Source organism: Mytilus galloprovincialis, chromosome 7 (genome assembly GCF_965363235.1).
Source record: "Mytilus galloprovincialis chromosome 7, xbMytGall1.hap1.1, whole genome shotgun sequence".
NCBI classification, from domain to species: domain Eukaryota; kingdom Metazoa; phylum Mollusca; class Bivalvia; order Mytilida; family Mytilidae; genus Mytilus; species Mytilus galloprovincialis.
In genome coordinates this window covers 32,879,071-32,902,936 of record NC_134844.1, presented here as the reverse complement: position 1 = coordinate 32,902,936, position 23,866 = coordinate 32,879,071, and the positions used below count along the sequence as shown (strand labels likewise).

The 23,866-nt window shown below is 31.0% G+C and overlaps 1 protein-coding gene across 4 annotated transcripts in view; it reads right to left on the bottom strand.

The window, feature by feature from the left end:
• Positions 1 to 776: 776 nt before the first annotated feature.
• Positions 777 to 23,866, bottom strand: part of LOC143082793 (pleckstrin homology domain-containing family F member 2-like) — a 24,725-nt gene continuing 1,635 nt past the window's right edge. For 2 of the 4 annotated variants that reach the window (XM_076258648.1, XM_076258646.1), the window contains exons 2-10: positions 19,609 to 19,673; positions 19,215 to 19,352; positions 14,673 to 14,736; positions 14,079 to 14,105; positions 8,750 to 8,875; positions 6,542 to 6,651; positions 6,079 to 6,217; positions 5,153 to 5,256; positions 777 to 4,183 (exon numbers count right to left, since the gene is read on the bottom strand). In XM_076258648.1, the coding sequence (XP_076114763.1) occupies positions 4,154 to 4,183; positions 5,153 to 5,256; positions 6,079 to 6,217; positions 6,542 to 6,651; positions 8,750 to 8,875; positions 14,079 to 14,105; positions 14,673 to 14,736; positions 19,215 to 19,352; positions 19,609 to 19,673 (803 nt within the window). In that variant the 3' untranslated portion in view covers positions 777 to 4,153. The remainder of the gene's footprint in view (positions 4,184 to 5,152; positions 5,257 to 6,078; positions 6,218 to 6,541; positions 6,652 to 8,749; positions 8,876 to 14,078; positions 14,106 to 14,672; positions 14,737 to 19,214; positions 19,353 to 19,608; positions 19,674 to 23,866) is intronic. The other 2 variants (XM_076258649.1, XM_076258647.1) reach the window with 1 other exon arrangement.

The window sequence follows — 23,866 nt, the reverse complement described above, 5'->3', positions numbered from 1 at the left end:
TGAACGGTTCATGAGTTAATGCACGGACAACATTTGATTGCCGCCCGCCCGCCCGCCCGCCCGACCGCCCGGCCGCCCGGCCGCCCGCCGTACATCCCCAAATCAATAACCGACATTTTTGTCACAAAAATCCGGTTAAAAATGACAAAAGGAAATGAACAAAATACATTATGCTATAGTATGTACAAAATATATAACTTTCATAAATTATTTCTGAACCCTATATTACAAACATGACGGACAAATAACAGGAATGAATACTAAATTTGATGCTTCAGAATCTAAACCATTGAAAGAACTATCTATAACTAAAACTTTGTCTTTGTGCATTGCATTTTATACTCAATTTGTCAATTTTGTCTATGAAAGTATAATGTTATTTTTATTTTGATATACCAAAAATAGAAATAACTTTAATCTTTTAGATTCTGAAATAACAAATTGTAAAAATAGTTTCTTCTATATCACTATAAGCAAGGAATGTTACTCTCTATACCTTTGTAATTATCAAAATTATGGTTCTGATGTATTTAACAGTTAGTAAGTTTTGTTAAAATTTCTGTAAATACCATTTATTCTTCTTATAAAGTTTATTGTATAAACAACCCTCAAGATAAAATGCCCTGCACAGATAAGGACTGTAGATTCAAAATTTATTGCATGACTTTTTGGAATAAAAAAATAATTACGATTTCTAGCAGTCTGAAATGATCTTCTGGCTAAAATGCAATGATAACTAATTTTGATTTTATAATGAGATTATTTTTTTCAGTTAAAAAAAAAAAAACAACTTTGAAATTGAATTCAAGGCCAATAGACCTTTTCTGTTGAGCCCAAGGATCACAATATTCTTTTAAATGAAAATTAATATGAAAATTTTTAATTATTGCTATTTGTGTAAGATTAAGACTAATTTTATAATGCACACATTAAATTATGAATCCACAGTTCTTTACATGTTAATTTACAGTTTATAAATAGTGTAAATAATTCATTTCATTTAGATCTACAGTGTGTATGCTTCTGCTTGTTCATCTCTGAAAGACACATTGGGTGTTTTCCTTTGATGTAGTTTTATCTTTGATCACATATCTCTTTTATTCATTTTTTTTAATCTTTATTCTAAACTAAAGCTTCGTTGGGAACTAAACCCTCTCTTTTATTCTTTCAATAAAAAAAAAAAACAATCTTCATTTTTTTTTAAATATCCTATTCATGCACTCAAGTAAAGAGATCTACTTACTCATGGGTGAAAAACTGGTTAACAATATGCATTTCTAGTGAATGAAGGTATTCCCTTTGTAATTATTTATTGTGATGAAAAAAAACTTTTGCAAAATATGATTTATATTTTATAAATGAATTGAAGCAAAAACTAACAAAAATTGAAAGCAAAACAAGCAAATATTTTTTACAAATTTCTTTTTTTGCAACTGTGAATCTTTAAACATCAAAGATTGAAGGACAACTGAGTATTACATAAAAAAACATGAATTTCCTATAAATAATCTTTCAAAAATCATTTATCATTTGAACAATTATAACTTATCAAAGGGACCATTGTCTCCTCCCATCCACATCATAACATTTACATGTTTTATGTGGAATAGATACAGTTTAAGTTTTTACTGTTCTACATGTATGCACATTTACACTAAAAAATTATCTCTGTATAATGTTTGATCACATGAAATGACATAAAATTGTCAAACACTGGACTGCTGCACCAGACATAAAAAAATAACAAGATATTTTAAAGTAAGAATATTATCAATATTCAAAGGTGAAAAAAAATGTTTCTAAGAAGATAACCCCCTCCTCTCTTAAAAAACAAGTCATATGAAACCCAGCAATTATGAAAAATGGATTTCAGGAAACCAAATAAGGACTTTTACATTTTTTCTGTAGTGTTAAAAGCATGAAAGTTTTGCATAATGGCTACTCCAATAATGTCATACTATCAAACACCAACAAATAAACCAGACGTATTAACCTTAAACCAAAGGTGACTTTAAAATTGTTTATACACGATTCATGTGTATCCAAATGCTTTATTTCTTACTTTCTTTTGCTTACATGTGATGTTCTCAAGGAGGCCGATGTATTTCATTGAGATGGGAAATATAATATAATAAAAACATGTAACAACATACAGATTAAATCATGACTTAAATAAAGACATAAACAAAAAGTATATCACTACATTTACTAACGATAAGTCTTAGTTCATGTCATTGCTTATACTTTGTACTAGTTTGGCTTTATAAATAATTTGAAATGAGCATCACTGATGAGTCTTATGTAGACAAAACGCGTGTCTGGTGTACTTAATTATAATCCTGGTACCTTTGATAACTAATTATATATATATACCCTTAACCAATTTCTACAAAATTCCTTACTGTATTCCCTATTATTAAATCTACTAGTATAATAAGTGATGATCTTCAACGTTTCACCAAATAGTTTTATTTCACTTTGAGCAAAGTATATTACAAATGTTTGAATTTTTTTTTTTTCAAATAAAGCAGTGAAATTATTATAAAATCAGAAATTTAAAATCACTGGAATTAAATCTGGCCATATACAATACAGTAGTCCAGACATTACAAAACCACTTTCTTTTATTTTCCTTCTATTTTGAATTCATGAAAAAATGTAGGCTATCATGTTTGTTTGTTATTTAGCCTATTACTGTACACCATATAAAGCATAAGATGACATTTCCAACTTTCAGTTGATAGCATTATTAGAGAAGACTTTTCTAACAAGAATAAAGTAGAAATAGAAGGTTTTTAATACACAGAGGAGCGAAAATTGAAAATAGTAATTTCCATGGTTTTTCATACACTTTACATATAATTATCCAGCTTCAGTTGTGACTTGTTATAATAGGTGAGGTTAATTATTCTCGTTGGATAAGATAATTATTTATGCATTTATCTATTTGTTTGAAAAATTAATCTAGCATAATTTGCAGCTTATGGTCACTCATCCAGAAGATTTAAATTGTTCATTATCCAAATAGAATAAGTGTTCATACAATTATTTACTCTTTTAAAAAATTATCTGCTTGATTTAACGCTTGAGGGATTTTTTTTTATACATTTTAAATAATTTTTTAAGCAGATTTATAATCAGAAATTATCAAGCTTGTTTTAATGCTGATGACAACTAAACAGACATCTGAAGGATATAATTTTCAACATATTGGTTACACTCATTGTGTGCACTGAATGTACCTAAAATGTAACTTTCTTTAGATGAAGCCATATAAATTATGTGTGATCACATACAAAACATGACTTTTAAATGTATTTGGAATGAAGACTGTAGAATGCAACAGGCTGGCTCTTACCTGTTCAATAAAATTAGGAAAACTTTAACAAAATCAATAAGTCTAAAAATCTGAAAACATGAGAAAAAAAGTACTAAAAAATTAATGATTTGAAGAAAATTTATAAATTTTAACAGCAGAAATAGAAGCTATTTATACAAAGTAGTAGAATTCTATTTGTTTGCATTACAAAAATAAATGTCTTAACAGTATAGAAAATACAAAATGAACCTATTACTAGAAAGAATGATTTTACACAAGAACACTTTAACAAGATAAAAGTACTCAACAACTCTAATCAATCTGAATTCAGAAAAATTTCAGGTTCTACAAATTCAAAATGTTTGCATGCATTCATCAATTGCTTTTTTTTTTACAATGAACAAGTGATATTAATTATTGCAATTTCAGGAAATACTGTATACAGATAATGCTGTCAAAATCTAAAATGCAAATGCAAAACCTATATCATTGCAATTTTAACAATAGTAAAAACATTGCAAACATATTTTTAATTTACAGGTATATATTTTCTCAAGCAAATGAATTTGTTTATAAAAATCTCTTAGTAATTAAATAAATGCAAAACATGTCAAATCACTTCATACACTGTTCAGGTTATGGCCATCTTATGGTTTTACTGTTCAGGCATTGCATTTGAGTTTTGTTAGCACTTTAAATCAATTCTATAAAGCAATAAAAAATGAATCCACATGTCTCACACAGATTTATAAGACTGTAATTCATATAAAAAATAATTCCTGACTATTTTATCTGTGTTTTCTGGTGGTTTAGTATCATTTAGATGATTTTATTTCAGTTTATCACATCATATGCTGTAAATGTCTGAAAAGATAAAGAGGAACACATTGTCTATTGAAAATCAAAATTTTCTGAGTACTGAAGTGTGAAGACTGCATTTTCTTTTATTTTTTCAATTAAACAAAGCAATTAAGTCAGCATTTAAATTGGATTTATAATTGTAGTTGTTTCAACTGCAATTATGTATAAAGGAAGATAACTCCAGTTAAACATATTTCGAAAGCCTCCAGATTTTTTGGAAAATTAAGTGTTCACCCCCAAAACCGGTTTGGCCACAACATAAAAATTTCAAGTTTATTTACAATTTTCACAGTGTGTATATGTTAAGTGTGTTTAAATGAACATATGTTCCCATAGTTTTTGACTTTATTCATTATAGGTTGAAAAATACAGACAAAGTTTAGATGTTTATGAAGTGTCCTATATTTTGACTTTAGTGGAACCTTAAGGACTTACTAAGGTGAGGTTCACAAATTTTTGTCAAATATTCAAACTGATAGTTTTTTTTCACCACCATACTGGGTAAAATGTTTTGCCCCATAACACTGATTTTTCTTTTCATAAAAGACTTCAATAGCTATTTTTTTTCAAAATTAAAGCATGTTCTAGATTTCTTTTCTTTCCATTTGAGATCAAAATAATACCAATGTTTAAGTCTGAGTCTGAGTCAGCCTTTTTCCCACTTTTTTTTTGAGAAATTCATAAATCTGCAAAAGGAGCTCCAAAACCTATCAATGCTTTCAATAGCTTATTTTTTTTTTTTTTTTATAAAATCCTTATAATTAACTACTCTTCTGACTTGAAGTATTAATTTTAAATTCTTGTTTTTCAATTTCACCTGAATACATCCTTAAAGGAAAATCAGATACAAAACAAAAAGAACATGAAAGTAAAACCTTGTAAACAAGTTATGGATAAGAAATTGTCAAATTTAAATGTCAACATTAATAAAACTGCTTCAGAATATGTGACTAAGACTGTTTATACACTTACATCATCTTGTGCTTCCCCTGTTGCTCCATCTGTTCTATCGTCATCCTCCTCATCTGATGTATCTTCTCCTGATGTATCATCATGTACAGGAGTAGGGGTCACTCCTGTTAAAAATATTAAAAAAGTATATACTAATTTGGATACATTATTATTGCGGAATACAAAATTTGATAAATTTCCGAGATTTAGGTGAACCACAAATTTTAATTCTCCAATCATGTACAAAATTTCTATAGGGTTGTTTTCAGATTTAAGCAAAACAATGAAATCAAGAATTCACAAAGTACAATTCTTCCTCAATTCATCAAAATTGGTACACATGCATTGAAATAAATGAATACACCGTAATTTATGCTCATTATAAACAAGAGGGAAATACCATTCCTATATACAGTTAAGACTTACACCAGGAATTCAATTATTTTAAAAAATCATACCCTATACATATGTATAGTGTTACAAGATAGAAAAAATCCTCTGTCTAATAGAAGTGAGTCTGTGACAAGTTTACTACTGTACAGATAACAACTGGTCAATAACTCTTTTACACACACGTGCCTTTCAAATCTTGAAATATTTTTAAAAGGCTCTTTAGTATATGATGAAAAAAATCAAACTAACATTTCTAATAAATTATACACAAATAATAATAACACTAGATGATAGATGTTGACTGTAACTCGTATATCTCATGTCCTGACTAAATGAATTCCTGAGGCAAAAAAAGGTGTGTGGATTATGTACCAATATGTATTATACATGGCCGATTATAATTATTGTTATTAATTCAGACAAACATTTTTTGTTTGTGTTTATTGAACTATAACAAGAATTATCAACAGTTTTTAGATCCTTGCAATGAAGTTATAAAAAGCATTCATCTAAGCTGTCATAAAATTGTGTAGCATATCTTGGTAAGTACATACCTGTCATATTTTTAGATTTTGTAAGCTGCATATAACAAGTAAGGCATACTCTCAGGGGATGTGATGACTGCTGGGGAAGCAACCATTTTTGATTAGAGCAGGCATTACAAACAACCATGCCACACTTCCTACAGTGATGCTGTAAAATAAACAATTATTAAACTTTTATTTTCTTTTCTTCACCACATTACAGTTGACAAGTATTTAATTGATTTAAAACTGGAAAATGCTGATGTCTTTAGTTAGTAACTCTTTTTTTCATGTTTCATAGTGAAAAATTCACTCACCCTAACTACAGCTGATTAACACGAGCTTCAAAACCATTAGTCATTTCTTTCATTGTAAACCAGACAAAAAAGAAAAGGAATTTTTCATTCAGTCTTAATTTGACAATATTTGACTAGTTACTTGTTAAAAGGAAACCCTTATTTCTTGTCTTAGTATTTATAGATATATAGCCTACCTTTCTATTAATCAATGAAAACTGTGATTTCTTGCAGTGCATACAAGTAGAAGCATCGGAATCTGGTACCCACACTGGTGAATCATTCTCTGAGTTCTGGGTTATTCCCCCTTTTTGGGAAAAAAAAGAAACATTAACATCAATATACAATACATATAAGGATTTTACAAAATTTATCAATCACAACGTTACAAATGTATCCTAAAACTCTTCTGTAAGAAAAAAACCCAATCACAAATACTTAAAATACCTCCAACACTATAGTGGATATTAATTATAAATAGATTATCTTTCATCATCTCAAAGAGATTGATCTTCTTGCTTGAGCCAGTACAATGAAAGTGAGAAAAGCAATCCAGTTTTTCTATTTATCACTATTTTTAATGTCAATGCCACATGCCCCCTTAATTTCTAGCTTTACTTTTTCATATAACTCGACTCAGCTGAGAAAGGAAATTATCAGTCAGCAAGATCAAAGTAAACTTTTGTAATATAGCGATAATACAGGATATTACTGTATTTGTACTCTTTTTATCCAAATTTAATTAGTTCTTGTGTATTTTAAAATTATATTAACATATAATTAACAGTGTTTTCTATGAACTATATATGACTTCAATATGGAAATAGTATTTGCATATAGCCTTCAGGAATCAATGTAATTATAAGGAAAATTTTAGTCCATACTTTAGTTTGCATTTATTCTAAATTTCAGAGTCATAGTGTTAAAGTGACTTGGATCATAAGTTGCTACCTTTGACCATTTATCTTTAAGCGTTAAGTACTGATCACTAGAATGACTAGAGTTGTTTTAAAAGTTGAAAATATTGATTGGAAAGTAAGTCAGGTATACATATATATAGGTATAGATCTGGTTGATGTTATTAAGGAGTTGTTAACATGCACATATGCTGTATTTGCATTCATATTAATTTATTTTCATGAAAATAAAACTACCTCGATTATTCACTGCAAAAAGAGGTACATATACAGTATATATCAAGAGGATAAAACAGTTCTTTAGATATATAGTTTAATTCACAAAAAAAATAATACATGTAGTAGCTCTGCCAAACTTTATTAAAAATTGCATACAAAATCAATTTTTAGGGCCTGGTTCAATGACTACAAACCATGTATTCTTAAAAGGCACATCTAAATTAGGGCGTATGACATTTGCGCCGATTTTTAAAATTTTCATTCTTTCATTTGCGCCGATTTCATTTTTTCATTTGCGCCGATTTTATATTTGCTCCTAATTAGATTTACAGGTAAGTTAATACTTGCACATGTACTATACCATTGGTAAAATCTTGTTATACATTTTGTTCACTTAGGTTAAATAAATAAATAAGTTAATTTTGATTGCACATTAAAATGAGCGGAGGAGTCAATTCTTAAATCATCCACGGTCATACATGTACATATCGGAAGGTCAGTGTCCTGAAACTTAAAAAAAAACATATCTTACTGATGTACCATAAAATCATGCATAGCTAGAGTCACCACGGCTTCTAATGTTCTAACTATTGTCAAAACACAGAACGAACATAACCATGTGGCAGATGACAGAAAGACAGAGGCTAAAGAACTACGGGTACGTTCAAGGAAAAAGTCTGGAGATGTATCTAGTAGGCCTTCTTCAAACTCCCCGTGGTGAGCAAGGGACAACAGTTATATACATGTTAATATTGACAATTCATAACATTTGAACAACTGACTTACGGTAGAGGTCTATAATGATAAATGAAAATTACATGACTTGGATAGTGAGTTGTCTCATTAGCACTCATACCACATCTTCTTATATCTATTCACCTGTAATTTACCTGTAAAAATATCGGCGCAAATGAAATGCATATCGGCGCAAATGCAAAAGGCCGCTAAATTATTCTTCTTGTTATATTTTTTGCTTTATCCTGAAATGTCATTCACTGTACATAGTGTAAATTTTTTAAAAGTGAATTTCTAAAAGAAAAAAATTGTCAAATTAAAAAAATTTAAAGCATGATTTAATACTGAAACTAATTGTCAAATTCAATAAACTAAATGTTTCTTTGAATAATTGTTTTCACAGAACTATAAATACAAATAACAAAACCATCATTGCTCATTAAACATGTTAAATGTTCCCCTTCTTGTCATGTTGTTCTTTAAAGGTTGCTGTCTAAAGAAAGGCCACAACTTATTATAAAACAATGTACTAACGTTTAAGTAACAAGTCATTAACACATTTTCTTATATGTGACATCCACTGAGACTTTTCTGTTGCTGTAGCTGCATAAACCACAAAGGATTTACTGGGACTGATAATCTTCCAGCCATTCCTTAATGCTGGAAATATAATAAAAACACAATTATGATTCAATGAGGAACAAGATTGATTGATTGATTCTTGCTTGAAGTCCAGTGGTATGAGGAAAAGAGAAACTATCTCCTTATTTCAAAGCTTAAATATGTAATTAGATAATATAAAAAAAAATCCATTTAAAATGAAATCTTCATTTATTGAACTTCATAATTGTGGTTCTTCAACAAGAGATCTAGACAATAATGCAAATTTCGACTAATATAACTTCTGTACAAATAACAAAATATTTTTAAAAGAGTTTTACAAGTTTTTAAAATTGCAATATTCATTCACACTGACTTTTTGGAGCATAAATAAACAATTCAACTAATTTTTCACTTCATAGTATTTTGAAATAATGGAAATCAATTGTTTTGTATTCAAACATGTTATAGATATTTCATATCTTTTGGACAGTTTTGTGGTGTATCGTAAATTATACCATAGCTTTTGTTGAAACCCCGGCAATTACCTCACGAGACGAAGTTGAGTGAGGTTGCCGAGGAGTTTCAACAAAAACTGTGGTATAATTTACGAAACAACACAAAACTTTCCAAAAAATATGAAATATCTGTTTTAACCTATTGCATCTTTCGCTGTTTAAAATTGTGTATTTCATATATTTTTGTTTGTTTACTTCAAAATTATTTTAATAAGAATCTGTAAAATAACCCTTTTCGGACCTTACACTTAAGGCTCCGCCTACTTTTTAAAACTAGCACGGGCTTCAGAAACAGCGGGTACAATCAGTTTGAAAAGATTTTTCGATAGCGATGGATGCATCTTTACATTGGTGACGAAAAAACTGTTTTAGATGTTCTGGATAAGGACACAAGAAACTTCTAGTACAGATATCTGATATTTTGGAAGATTGCTGCAATCCCAAACTTACGTACAATTGAACTGCAAAGGGTAGGTTTTTTTAATTTTATTATTTGTTTCCAGAATGTTCGAAATGTTTTAATTTTTTTATATTTATTAATGATTTTGAGGAAATTAATTTCATAAGAATCTGTCTGAGAGTTTGTATGAATGATTCCACGTTTAACTTGAAACCAGAAGCCCATGAGGGAGGGTAGGAGGGGTCCTGATCCCGCAATCCCGGGCTTAAAAACACGAAATCCCGCGGTCCCGAAATTCAAAAAAAAAAGAATTCCCCGATCCCGAAAGGGTCAATCCCAAAATCCCGAGCTTAAAAACACCCGATCCCGGAGTCCCGATAAAGGTCCTATCACCCCTCGCCCATGACGTACATCAATTAAACGGGATTTCAAAATGTTCACGATTAAATTCATTGACATGCGACGATATAATTTTAAAAAAAAAAGAAAGAAATATAGCTCATTTAGAGCTGGGAACAGTATATCTAACATATATATATATATATATATATATTCCTGCTTAGAGTAAAACGCTATCTAATTTTAACGGTCAAATATAAAGTAGCCTCATTAAAAGTCTAGATGTCAGCAGTGTTTAATAAACCGGGTGTGGATCAAACACTTTTAAAGTGGGGGTGGGGGTAAAGCAAGCCAACATTTGAAAATACTATTAAATAGGTTATTTGTTTACCATATTTAAAGTTCTTTGAAAGGGGCATGCTTCCTGTCCCCTCCATCCCTAAAAACTAACCCGCCTTGCCAAACAAACGGTTAGATGTGATTCATGTAAATGTAGCTGTACAGTGGAGCCTATAGAAAGTTTACCATTTAATAACCGAAAATCAACATATTTTTAAACTTTATTTGTTTGTTCTGGGAGCGAATCTTGGTTCATTTAAAATATAGGACAACAGAGTTGGTGTATGTGGGTTCGATTCCCACCCTAAGCAATCATTTATTTCAGCTGGTGCAAAGCGGGCAAATTAGCTTAGTGGCCCCACACTGACTTTGTTGTTTCTATCAAAAAATTCAGACGGCCGCGGCCAGGTCTTGACAATGTTTTTCTTTTGAATACCTTATACAACAAAACCATGGTATAATTGTGAAAATTATACCATGGATAACTATGGTATAATTTTCGGTTATTGAGATTTATACTCGGGTTGCACTCCCATAGGTTACATTGTACAGCTATAGGTTAAATTAATATTAACAGTATCATTTTACTTCTTTTTTTTTAAAGTAATTCATTGTTTTTTGGTCATGGAGATCAAGTCTTTAATTCCTTGAAAATGTTACTTGTAAAACAAGAGATTGTTTCAAAAGTTACTATAAAAAGCCTTGAATCACAATTGAAACATTATGTTACCAATATCTATTAGATTAAGGACAAAAAAATCTTTATAATTTACAGACTCATTGATAATTTATAAATTAAATTCTCAGTATCTCTATATCTTCAATACATGTATGTTGTCTAACTACATAACATGAAGTTATATTATTTAATTGATTCAAAATAATGGTATGAAAATTACTACATGGTTAATACAACAAGACTGCACACACTGAAATGTCTCGCCTTCTTTACTAATCATTGATATTATGTTGATAGTCCTAAGTATAAAGCTTAATTACAACTGTCACATAAACTTAACATTAACCAAGATAGCTAAACAAAGACCAATGAACCATGAAAATGAGGTCAAGGTCAGATGAACCATGCCAGGCAGACATGTACAGCTAACAAAGCTTCCATACAACAAATATAGTTGACCTACTACTTATAGTTTAAGAAAAATATACCAAACACAAAAACTTAACACTGTGCAATGAACCGTGCAATTGAGGTCAAGGTCAAATAAAACCTGCGGGACTGACATATAGATCATAATATATTTCCATACACCAAATATAGTTGACCTTTGGCATATAATATTAGATAAAAAGACCAAAACTTAAAAACTTAACTTTGACCACTGAACCATGAAAATGAGGTCAAGGTCAGATGGCATCTGCCCGCTAGACATGTACACCTTACAATCATTCCATACAACAAATATAGTAGACCTATTGCATAAAGTATGAGAAAAACAGACCAAAACACAAAAACTTAACTATAACCACTGAACCATGAAAATGAGGTCAAGGTCAAATGACACCTGCCAGTTGGACATGTACACCTTCTAGTCCTTCCATACACCAAATATACTAGCCCTATTGCTTATAGTATCTGAGATATGGACTTGACCACCAAAACTTAACCTTGTTCACTGATCCATGAAATGAGGTCGAGGTTAAGTGAAAACTGTCTGACGGGCATGAGGACCTTGCAAGGTGGGCACATACCAAATATAGTTATCCTATTACTTATAATAAGAGAGAATTCAACATTACAAAAATTCTGAACTTTTTTTTCAAGTGGTCACTGAACCATGAAAATGAGGTCAAGGACATTGGACATGTGACTGACGGAAACTTTGTAACATGAGGCATCTATATACAAAGTATGAAGCATCCAGGTCTTTCACCTTCTAAAATATAAATCTTTTAAGAAGTTAGCTAAAGCCGCCGCCGTAGCCGCCGCCGCCGGATCACTATCCCTATGTCGAGCTTTCTGCAACAAAAGTTGCAGGCTCGACAAAAAGCACCTACATGTATCTTGACTTTCATGTAGGTTGAAATTGTGAGTGCTCAGTGTTACATCTATTTCTTGTTACTACTTCTTATTTTAGTATTTATGACAGGATTTTGAATATAGTACAGAGTGAGAATTAAAGTAATAATATTCCTAGAAAACCACACCAGAGTAACCATGATTATTTGAAAAGAATGGAAATGAATGCATGTGTCACAGAACTACAAAAGTGTTGATGAACAGAAAACTATAACAATTTTGAAACAGCATGCATATTTCATGAATTTCATTTTAGTTTCATATATGTTCTTCCAATAATGGTTGATGAAGTAGTCATTAAATAAATATCAAACAGTGTGGGGCACATGTACATTGTCTTATAATGCCTTCCAATAAATAAAACACATGTTTACTGATATTTGTATTTATTACTGTTCTTGCTCATGTTCCTTTTGTCCAAATTATCAACAATTTGATTACGTTTTATGACAAAAATGTACGAATCAAAAAGATAATAAACTCAATATGCATGCTATTTTTAAGATATCAAGTGTTAGGCTTGTTCAATTTAATTGTTTTTGGTCTGGACAGTCAAGGGGCATTAGATACTTTGAATGCACCCATATAACATACTACTACACCAAATTTACAATTTGGAAAACACTTTATCTGTACTATCAATTTTACTTGATTGTCAAAAAAGCATACTGCCTAATTTCTGTAAAATCAAGTTAAGGTCAAAGTTAAGGAGACGCATTTCTAATATTTCAAGAGCTGCTTTTATATTTCTTCTTCTAAAGTATAAAATAATATCAGAAAAACTATTAGCACAGAAGTTAATTAACTGTCAATAAGCAAACATATTTTAAAATATTAATAATATCTTTTGAAATGTAAAATGCATACAAATTTATAGAAAACCCAATAAAGACAATGAAAAATCCTTTGGGATGCATTTGTTAACTACCTCAAACCATAAACAATCCTTCATTTAATGGAAAGGAAATCATTTATTTTATACAATCACATCAACTGTTATGAAAACAATAAATATAAAGAGTTCATACAGAAGACCAATATCTGCAAAAGAGAAATTAAATATACTTCTTGTATGAAGTCAAATTTCAAAATTGAAAAAAAACATTTCCTTAAAGTGACACATAACAGAAAATACACATGGAAATCTGGCTTTAGCTATTTACATGTAAATGTGATTCAGGAAAAAGAGAAACTTATAAATTTGATTTTATGACATACATGTATGCAGATAGTAAAAAAACTTGTCAGCATTCAATATCACTCAACTAGGAATGAACATTTGTATGTTTACTTTCAGAAGTACAGTTACCATGCTTTTATCTGTATTTATTATAATAATGTTTTTTATAAGAATGTTTTTTACATAAAACTTTTTTTTCTTTAATAAAAAGAATATATTTACAATTTACTTCAATTGATTAAAGTCTTATGTTAATTTTACAGTTAAAGATTAACACAACCAGTGCTAAATACAGAATTGTAAATTTAATATTGTGTATTTTTTAATTGAACAGTCCTTTTGAAATTAAAAGTAACTGTGAACAGAGTTACACACTACACTACATACACACAATTAACAAAAGATTGGTAACAGCACACTATACAATAAACACACAAATTAACAAATACCTGTTCCTGAAGTTGTGTAGGACCTACCTTGAAGAAAAGTTTCACAATTTTACCACTAAATAAATTCAAAACTTTGTAAGGTGCTTAATAATATACTAAACAATAATATAAATGGGAATTTAAGCAAATTTACAGGTACATTAACAGAATCAGAAAAGATAATAACTTGATTTTATAATTATTTGTTGTGAACCTAGTTCTTTATTTTATTTAAAATATACCCCTCAAATTTGGCAAATAGACTCAACTACTGAAACAAGAATGAAATTTTTCTGAACATTGGATGAGACTTGAAAAATTACATGTTGCAGTGCTTTATTAACAATTTCTGTTTAAATCTACCAAGAGTGGAGTGGATAAATAGAGGGTGTATCTTAAACCATGGAATTTGATGAGCAATAAATCAGAAAATGCATCATACGGCATACTGTGTTCACATGAATCTTGATACAAAATTACAGGAAGCTTTGATTTGAGCTTCTCATAAAACATATGCAAAAACACTTTTATGGGACATACAGACAGAAAGACAAAACCAAGTATACTTGCTGTCCCTCCCTAGCAGTTGGATATAATTTAATGTATTAAACTTACACATTTCATCATCAACATTTTCTAATTTAACATCTTCTAGTGATATCAAATGTTGTCTGTTATACTGAAAATAAAATATCGAAAACAATTTAAGTCAATATCATTCTGTTAATTGGTGCAAAAAATTCAAATTGCTTGTAATCAATTGCAATGATTAGACAAAATGTTCACAAGAGACAGAGTATATCTATTTAGTTGTAATTTTATTTTTGGGGCAAGTTTCTGTATCAAATGATTTGTGAACTTCTACATTACAAGCTAAAACATGACTGAGAACAATTGTAACCCAAGAAAAAAATATGTAAATAAATGGAATGCACTAAAAAACAAAACAAAAAATATCACATTGTGAGTAGATGTCAAACTAGAGGCTCTAAAGAGCCTGTGTCGCTCACCTTGGTCTATGTGAATATTAAACAATGGACACAGATGGATTCATGACAAAATTGTGTTTTGGTGATGGTGATGTGTTTGTAGATCTTACTTTACTAAACATTCTTGCTGCTTACAATTATCTCTATCTATAATAGTACTTTCTGTGGAAAATGTTATTGAAAATCTTCAAATTTTAAGAAAATTGTTAAAAATTGACTATGAAGGGTAATAACTCCTTAGGGGGTCAATTGACTATTTTGGTCATACTGACTTATTTTTAGTTCTTAATTTGCTGTACATTATTGCTGTTTACAGTTTATCTCTATCTATAATAATATTCAAGATAAAAACAAAAAAAAAGCAAAATTTCCTCAAAATTACCAATTCAGGGGCAGCAACCTAACAACCGATTATCCGATTCATCTGAAAATTCCAGGGCAGATAGATCGTGACTTGATCAACAATTTTACGTCCTGTCAGATTTGCTCTTAATGCTTTGGTTTTTGAGTTATAAGCCAAAAACTGCATTTTACCCCCATGTTCTATTTTTAGCCATGGCGGCCATCTTGGTTTGTTGGCCGAGTTACCGGACACATTTTTTTAACTAGATACCCCAATGATGATTATGGCTAAGTTTGGTTAAATTTGGCCCAGTAGTTTCAGAGGAGAAGATTTTTCTAAAAGATTACTAAGATTTACGAAAAATGGTTAAAAATTGACTATAAACGGCAATAACTCCTAAAGTGGTCAACTGACCATTTTGGTCATGTTGACTTATTTGTAGATCTTACTTTGCTGAACATTATTGCTGTTTACAGTTTATCTCTATTTATAATAATTTTCAAGATAATGTATAAAAACAGCAAAATTTCCTTAAAATTACCATTTCAGGGGCAGCAACCCAACAACGGAATGTCCGATTCATCTGAAAATTTCAGGGCAGATAGATCTTGACCTGATGAACAATTTTACCCCACGTCAGATTTGCTCTAAATGCTTTGGTTTTTGAGTTATAAGCCAAAAACTGCATTTTACTCCTATGTTCTATTTTTAGCCATGGCGGCCATCTTGGTTGGTTGGGCGGGGCACCGGACACATTTTTTAAACTAGATACCCCAATGATGATTATGGCCAAGTTTGGTTAAATCTGGCCCAGTAGTTTCAGAGGAGAAGATTTTTCTAAAAGACTACTAAGATTTACGAAAAATGGTTAAAAATTGACTATAAAGGGCAATAACTCCTAAAGTGGTCAACTGACCATTTTGGTCATGTTGACTTATTTGTAGATCTTACTTTGCTGAACATTATTGCTGTTTACAATTTATCTCTATCTATAATAATATTCAAGATAATAACCAACAAGAGGCTGTCACACCGACAGCAAACCGGATTTATTAACATTTATTTGTGTCCTGGCAATATCACATGAACCATTACTGATGAATGGTGAAAGTGAAAATCGTCAATATCAAATTTGACCTCCATTTTGACATCAGTATCAACATATTAAAATTTGAAAAGCTTAGATTGAATGGTTCATGAGTAAATGCAACAACGTGAATGGAAACACCATTTTACGATCTTTCAAGAACCATAACTCCTGAACGGTAAAAGTCAAAATCGTCATTATTGAACTTGACCTCTATTTTATCATCAGTAACAACATATTAAAATTTCAAAAGCTTTGGTTGAATGGTTCATGAGAAAATGCACGGACACGACGGGAAACACCATTTTTCAATCTTTCAAGAACCATAACTCCTGAACGGTAAAAGTCAAAATCGTCATTATTGAACTTGACCTCCATTTTGTCATCAGTAACAGCATATTAAAATTTCGGAAGCTTTGGTAGAACAGTTCATGCATAAATGCACGGACACGACTGGAAACTCCATTTTTCAATCTTTCAAGAACCATAACTCCTGAACGGTAAAAGTCAAATTCGTCATTATTGAACTTGACCTCCATTCTGTCATTAGTAACAACATATTAAAATTTGGGAAGCTTTGGTAGAACAGTTCATGCGTAAATGCACAGACAACTCCATTTTTCAATCTTTCAAGAACCATAACTCATGAACGGTAAAAGTCAAAATCGCCATTATTGAACTTGACCTTTGTATAGTTGTCAGTAATAACATATTAAAATTTTAAAAGCTTTGGTTGAACGGTTCATGAGTTAATGCACGGACAACATTTGATTGCCGCCCGCCCGCCCGCCCGCCCGACCGCCCGCCCGCCCGCCGTACATCCCCAAATCAATAACCGACATTTTTGTCACAAAAATCCGGTTAAAAACAGCAAAATTTCCTTAAAATTACCATTTCAGGGGCAGCAACCCAACAACGAAATGTCCTATTCATCTGAAAATTTCAGGGCAGATAGATCTTGACCTGATGAACAATATTACCCCGTCAGATTTGCTCCAAATGCTTTGGTTTTTGAGTTATAAGCCAAAAACTGCATTTTACCCCTATGTTCTATTTTTAGCCATGGCGGCCATCTTGGTTGGTTGGCCGGGTCACCGGACACATTTTTTAAACTAGATTCCCCAAAAATGATTGTGGCCAAGTTTGGTTAAATTTGGCCCAGTAGTTTCAGAGGAGAAGATTTTTGTAAAAGTTAACGCAGGACGACGACGACGGACGCCGGACGCCAAGTGATGAGAAAAGCTCACTTGGCCTTTGCCAGGTGAGCTGAAAAAGTTTTGGAAAGTCAATATTCCTGTTTTATCCCTCAAATGAGCCATCCAAATCTTAAATTTCTTCATTCATTTTAATCTTGAGTGTTTAGTAACTCTATGTATAACCCTTTGTTTTTTTTTTGGTTTTTTTTCATCTTCTTTTTGCCTGTTTTCTTTTCTGTCATTTCCAATTTTGATTTATTGTCATGTTTATTAGGCTTAAATTAAAATATTGTTTGTTTGCCCTTTACCGACCGACCCTATAAATTCGTTCCGCCTGAAAATCTTTTATTTATGTTTACCAGCAAGATTTTATTTTATTTTATTTTTTGTTCCTACCAAAAATCTTATATTTGTATTTCCCGCTCAAAACCTTTTTACCGGAATTCTCAGGTTTTATCTTTCCTGTATAAGGTCTAGTCCGTTTGGTATCACATGAACGTTTGACATGAATGAACACTTGCATTTGGAGTTTCAAAGCATTTGTTTGAAATCGATGTTGAATGCTTTGAAATCATGATTTAACGAACGTTACTCTGTGTCTTTATACATGAAGAGCAGGGTTCATTCAAAAAAAGTTCGTCCAATACTAAATTATCAACGTGTGTACAAAATATTTTGTAAACAGACTTTGTATCCTATGTAGGGATGGCCTTTGGTGGTCCGTAGATTAGGATGATTATGTTAATGATGCCTTCGACCAGCATTGATATATATTCTGATTTATATCTGACATGAACCAAAGGTCTGTAAAGGGGAGAATATTTGGCATTAAAATCGCCAAAGTTTTTCCATACAGATCATTTATAAATGCGGTGTAAAATACGTGACAATTGAGTTTCAAGTCTTGTAGCATTTTTATTGGAAACATAGGCACACACAAAAATTTAAACACTCTAGGGACTTTTTCTACTAGTAATGTACAATCTATTTCTGCCCGGACATATTTTACCAGAACAAAATTATCTCTTACCTGCTTACAGAAAAACTTTAGGTTTGAACCTTGAAATAAGCGTTCAAGGTACATAGTACTATTAGTGCAAGTTAAAATTCTTAAAAATTCCAGGTATGTAAACGTTTAAAATATGCCGCACAGCCCTATATTTTGAAATTTGAAAAAAATTGTAGTGCATCACATTCTACATGATATTTTTTTTTCAAAACTTGGGACTATTATACTAATAGACTTAGATACTTATTAGCAAAAGCATACTTAAACAAAAGCAATACAGACAAAAATGACATCATGCAGATTTTGTATCTATAAAATAAAATATTATACCTACCTGCCTACCCATGACAAAAAATGTACCGAGCTAAGTTATTTTTTGGGAAAGAAAAATAAAATATTTTACCTACCTACCTACCCTGTTTCAAAACATAGGGTCGGAAAAGGGCAAACAAACAATATTTTAATTTAGGCCTTCTTACTGTGATTAAAAATGTGAAAAAATAACTACAAATTCTAAGGCCAGACCTACTTACTTTTTTCTTACTAATTATAATGGAACCATAAACTAAAACATCATTGAATAAGAAGAATTGTCTAGGTTTTGGTTTCTTTCTGCACATCTTTGTCAACACACCCTCTCCTACCAATGCTCTTCCTGGCAATGCTAGGGGCTAAAAACAACAAAAGATTGAGGTAAATGTGCTCAAAATAACCAATGATTATGATTTTAACTATACACTATTGTAATTCTTATTTTGAACAGCACCAAAAAAGATGATTTCTTCAAAAATTTAAATTTGTGGTTTACCTTTAACTTTGAAATTCATCCAATTAATACCCAAAGAATAATAATGAGCTGGATAAATCTACAGTAGTTAAAATTATGTATAGATATTTATATATAGCATGACTGTTTGTATGACATACCTGACCTGAAGCCCCAAAGCATTGTTCTATAAAGGCTATCCTTCTGCAATTTGCCTCACTGTTCACTGAAAAACATTCAAACAGAACATATACTTATTATACATATGTATTTTTTTCTTTTCTAATTTCAGAATGTCAGATCAGTTTTATCAACTACATATTCTTCAAATCATGCTCAACAGCTGCAATTAATACTACATGTTGAAGGAGACTTGTAAAGTCTTATTTTTAATAGCACTAGTTTTATACAACATGTACCTCTGATGGTGGACTGTTTGTTCCCTTGGTACTGTAGATGGTGCTCTATTACCAACATAATTTACATACATGTGTATAAAATACACTTCTTAAATTTTCTGTTAATTAATCAATAATTATTTAGAAACCAAGGTCCCAAACCCTCCGGGAAAGTTGACCTTGGATGAATTTGGCTATTATTTGTATGTCCCTTTTGACATGTTTGATTATATATATAGCACCTGATGTGGCAATGTCATGAATGTATTTTTTCATCAGTGGTTTCCAAATGTTTAGATAAAGTGTTTCTGGTGAAGCAGTGTCTGTAATCCAAAACCAGGTGCTCCCCAGTGCACAGATTTATACGACCGCAGAAGTCGAACCCTGAACAGTTGGGGCAAGTATGGACACAACATAAAAGCTTGATACAGCTCTGAATTTGTATTGCAATCAAATTTTTGACATAATATGAGTTTCTGACATAAAACAAATGTCAAGATCTTACAAATCTATTGCGCAATATTTAGCAATTAACGATTTCTTCTTTTCAAAAATTTGGAAATTTGAGAAATTTGAAAAAAAAAAATTGAAAACTACTACCACCCCCCTTTTTTTGCATAATATACAAGTAGTGAACGGGAGGTAAATCCAAAAATACCCAACATTGTATGTTAAATGTTTTAGAATTACCTCCCTTACACTGCTTTTAAGTTGTCTTAATTGTCCATTGACCAGAAATACCTAGTTTTTCCACTTTTTTGCACCTAATTCCGAAACATTTTGAGCCATAACCACCCCCCCCCCCCCACCACCACCACCAAAGTCAATATTAACCATCCCTTCATGGTGTGGAAACTTGTTGTTTAATTTCAGAGAGATTCATACACTTAAACACAAGTTATTGTTTGAAAACTACAAAAATGATTATTTTGGCCCCCTTTTTGGCCCCTAATTCCTAAACTATATGGACCATAACCCCCAAAATCACTCCCAACCTTCCTTTAGAGGTATTGAACCTTCTGGTAAACATTTATAGAGATCCATACACTTAAACACTAGTTATTGTCTGTTAACTAGAAACATGCTTCTTTTTGGCCCCTTATTCCTACATATATTTGAGAAAATTAACCCCAAAATGCTTGTTTTTGGTCCTTAAATCCTAAGACTGTTTGCCCAATAACCCCTTAAAATATATCCCAACCTTCTGCTTATGGTATTAAACATTGTGGTACAATTTCAGAACAATTGAAATACTAATACACAACTTATTGTCCTAAACTAGATAAATACTGTTTTGGGCCTCTTATTCCTAAACCTTTAAGACCATAACCTCCAAAATCAATCCCAAGCTTCCTTTTGTGGTTATTAACATTGTGTTAAAAATTTTATTGATTTCTTTTTACTTATTCAAAAGTTATTATCCGGAAACAATCTGTCTTCGGACAACGCTGACGACGACGTGATACCAATATACTACCATATAAAGGCATATACATGTACATTAACTTCCACTTTAAGAAAGTTTGTGAATGCAATTTTCAAGTCTAATCTAACTATTTAAAGAAATAGGTTATTTCTTGGGATGAAAGGTTGGACTTAATGTAATCAAACCAGAAAAAAGGTTTGAAGCATGTTTGACTTCCTAGATCTTCAGAAATTTTCAGGGGATGTGAAAAAATTACTTTTTTAACTAATTTATTCATTGTGTTATTAGTGAGGTAAAATGATTGGTATTCAAACCTTAAACCATGTAAACAAAATTAAAATATTAACACATTTACTGTATGTACTTGAACAAGGAAATATAAAGCATGCTATTCACATCTTCAAGTATATAAAAATTAAAAAAAAACTACTTAAGTAGCATATAAGTGTTTCCCTAGCCTGATCATATCAGGTGTAAAAAAAAAGAAAATTAAATGACAACATGAACAAGAAGTGCTACAAATTAACTGCATATATGCAAATAGAAGATACACATGATACAGATCTTAACAATTTGATGTGTACAATGTATGTACATGTACCATGTGTACCTGAAACAATTCAAAAATAATATTTCTTATTTTTACATTGGATTAGTTATACATGTATATATGCAAGTATTGAATGCCAAAAAAAAAAGTATCATACACTCAACATGTAGTGATATACAAATAACCAAGGGCTTAATGTGTTTCCTCGGTTGAAAACTTTGCATTACACATAATGACAATTACATTTTCTGATCTGATGTTTATAAATCAAAAGTGAACAATGTCTCTAATATGTTTCATATAAAATCTCAAATTCAATGTAAAAGTAAATCAAAGCCTTAAAGGCTGTAAAAGCAATTGCTGCCATGTTAATGTTTGGGGACTTTTATTTTTCATCCACATATATACAAGAATTAAACCTGACATGAGTGTTGTCTAGTTAAAAGTAAGAAGGTTTTAACTTTATATAAATAAAAGACTTTAGCAGAAAGTCATTTTTAATATGTTTTATATTTCACAAGGAGACAACACGTTTACCAGGCTAAAGTTGGGGTCAAATATACATGTGCTGAAACATATAACTCAAAAAGAAATCATCATGGATTATCCCCTGGTAGTGTTTGTAACTTCCTTGGCAGTAATTTCCTTTATTGATTTAATTTTAACAATTTTCTTTATTAATTTATATCTAACCATTAACACAAATAATTAAGTTAAAACATTTCAACTTTCCAGACGCAAATGTTAAAAAACGGGAAAGAAATAAAATATCTTACAAGACATAAACATGTAAAGAATAAATGTATATTTCAGCTTAATAAAAATATTTTCATAATGTTACTTTGTCATCATTTTTAAAACTAAGTTCCAAACATTATTGCTCAGTTGATATGTGTCCTTCTGATGCGGTACGAGCACAGGCACTTGTTTCTATCCATAGGAAGGTCGATTATCCATATAAATAGTTTTATATGGATAGTCGACCTTCCTATGGATAGAAACAAGTGCATGTGGGTACGAGATAACTACAATTCTCATGCAATCCCGAAAAGGGGGGTCATCACAGACAAACATGACATTAAATCGTTATCACTGAACTAGTATATATATTGTATAGGGGCCAGCTGAAAGACGCCTCCGGGTGCGGGAATTTTTCGCTGCATTGAAGACCTGTTGGTGACCTTAATTCTGCTGTTGTATGTTTTTCTATGGTCGGGTTGTTGTCTCTTTGACAAATTCCCCATTTCCATTCTCAATTTTATTATACGAACAAGAACAAACAGCTCTACGTTGCTTTGATATTTATCAATTTTTAGGAAACATTGCGAAAAATGATCTTCAATATTTCGAAAACATGTGAAATAAAATTGCTAACACGGTGGACCGTCGAGTGTCAACAAACGTAGTAGACTTGTTCACTGAAAAGACGAGGATAATGGTTTCATCTGACAAGTCACATTTGTTATGCAAACCCAGTTTTGATCATGATATTTAAAAAGACGTACTTTTTTTCAATCTATGTATTAATAAACTAGAAAATTCCAAATTGTAAATATCTCTTCATCTGGACCGACTTGGCATCTACTACGTTTGGACGGGTCCATTTCATTAGTAAGGTGATCGATAAATATTACGGAGTTTTGACAGAAAAGGAAAACGAACTTATTGTTATGTGTTTTCAACAAGGGTTTCGTTCCGCTAAATTATTTGCGCAAATAAAGTTTGTCTATTTTTAGATTACAGGTAATAATTTGACACTACGTATTAACCTGTGTAGTGATTTTGATTTTACGATAAATGTATGAATGAACGATAATTTTATGGATGAACAAGAGCACCTGACCTCTTAAAGAAACACAAATTAAACATAAAAAACCGTATTTATTAGGAGATAATTCAGTTAAATTTTCAATACTAAATCAACAACTGAAATGAATCCATATTTTGTTGAAACATCGTACGAACGGCGGAAAACGGAATCGCATTTATAAAAATGTACTTTTTTTCACTCGGACTTCTATGTTATTTGATAGTCAAACGGTTGA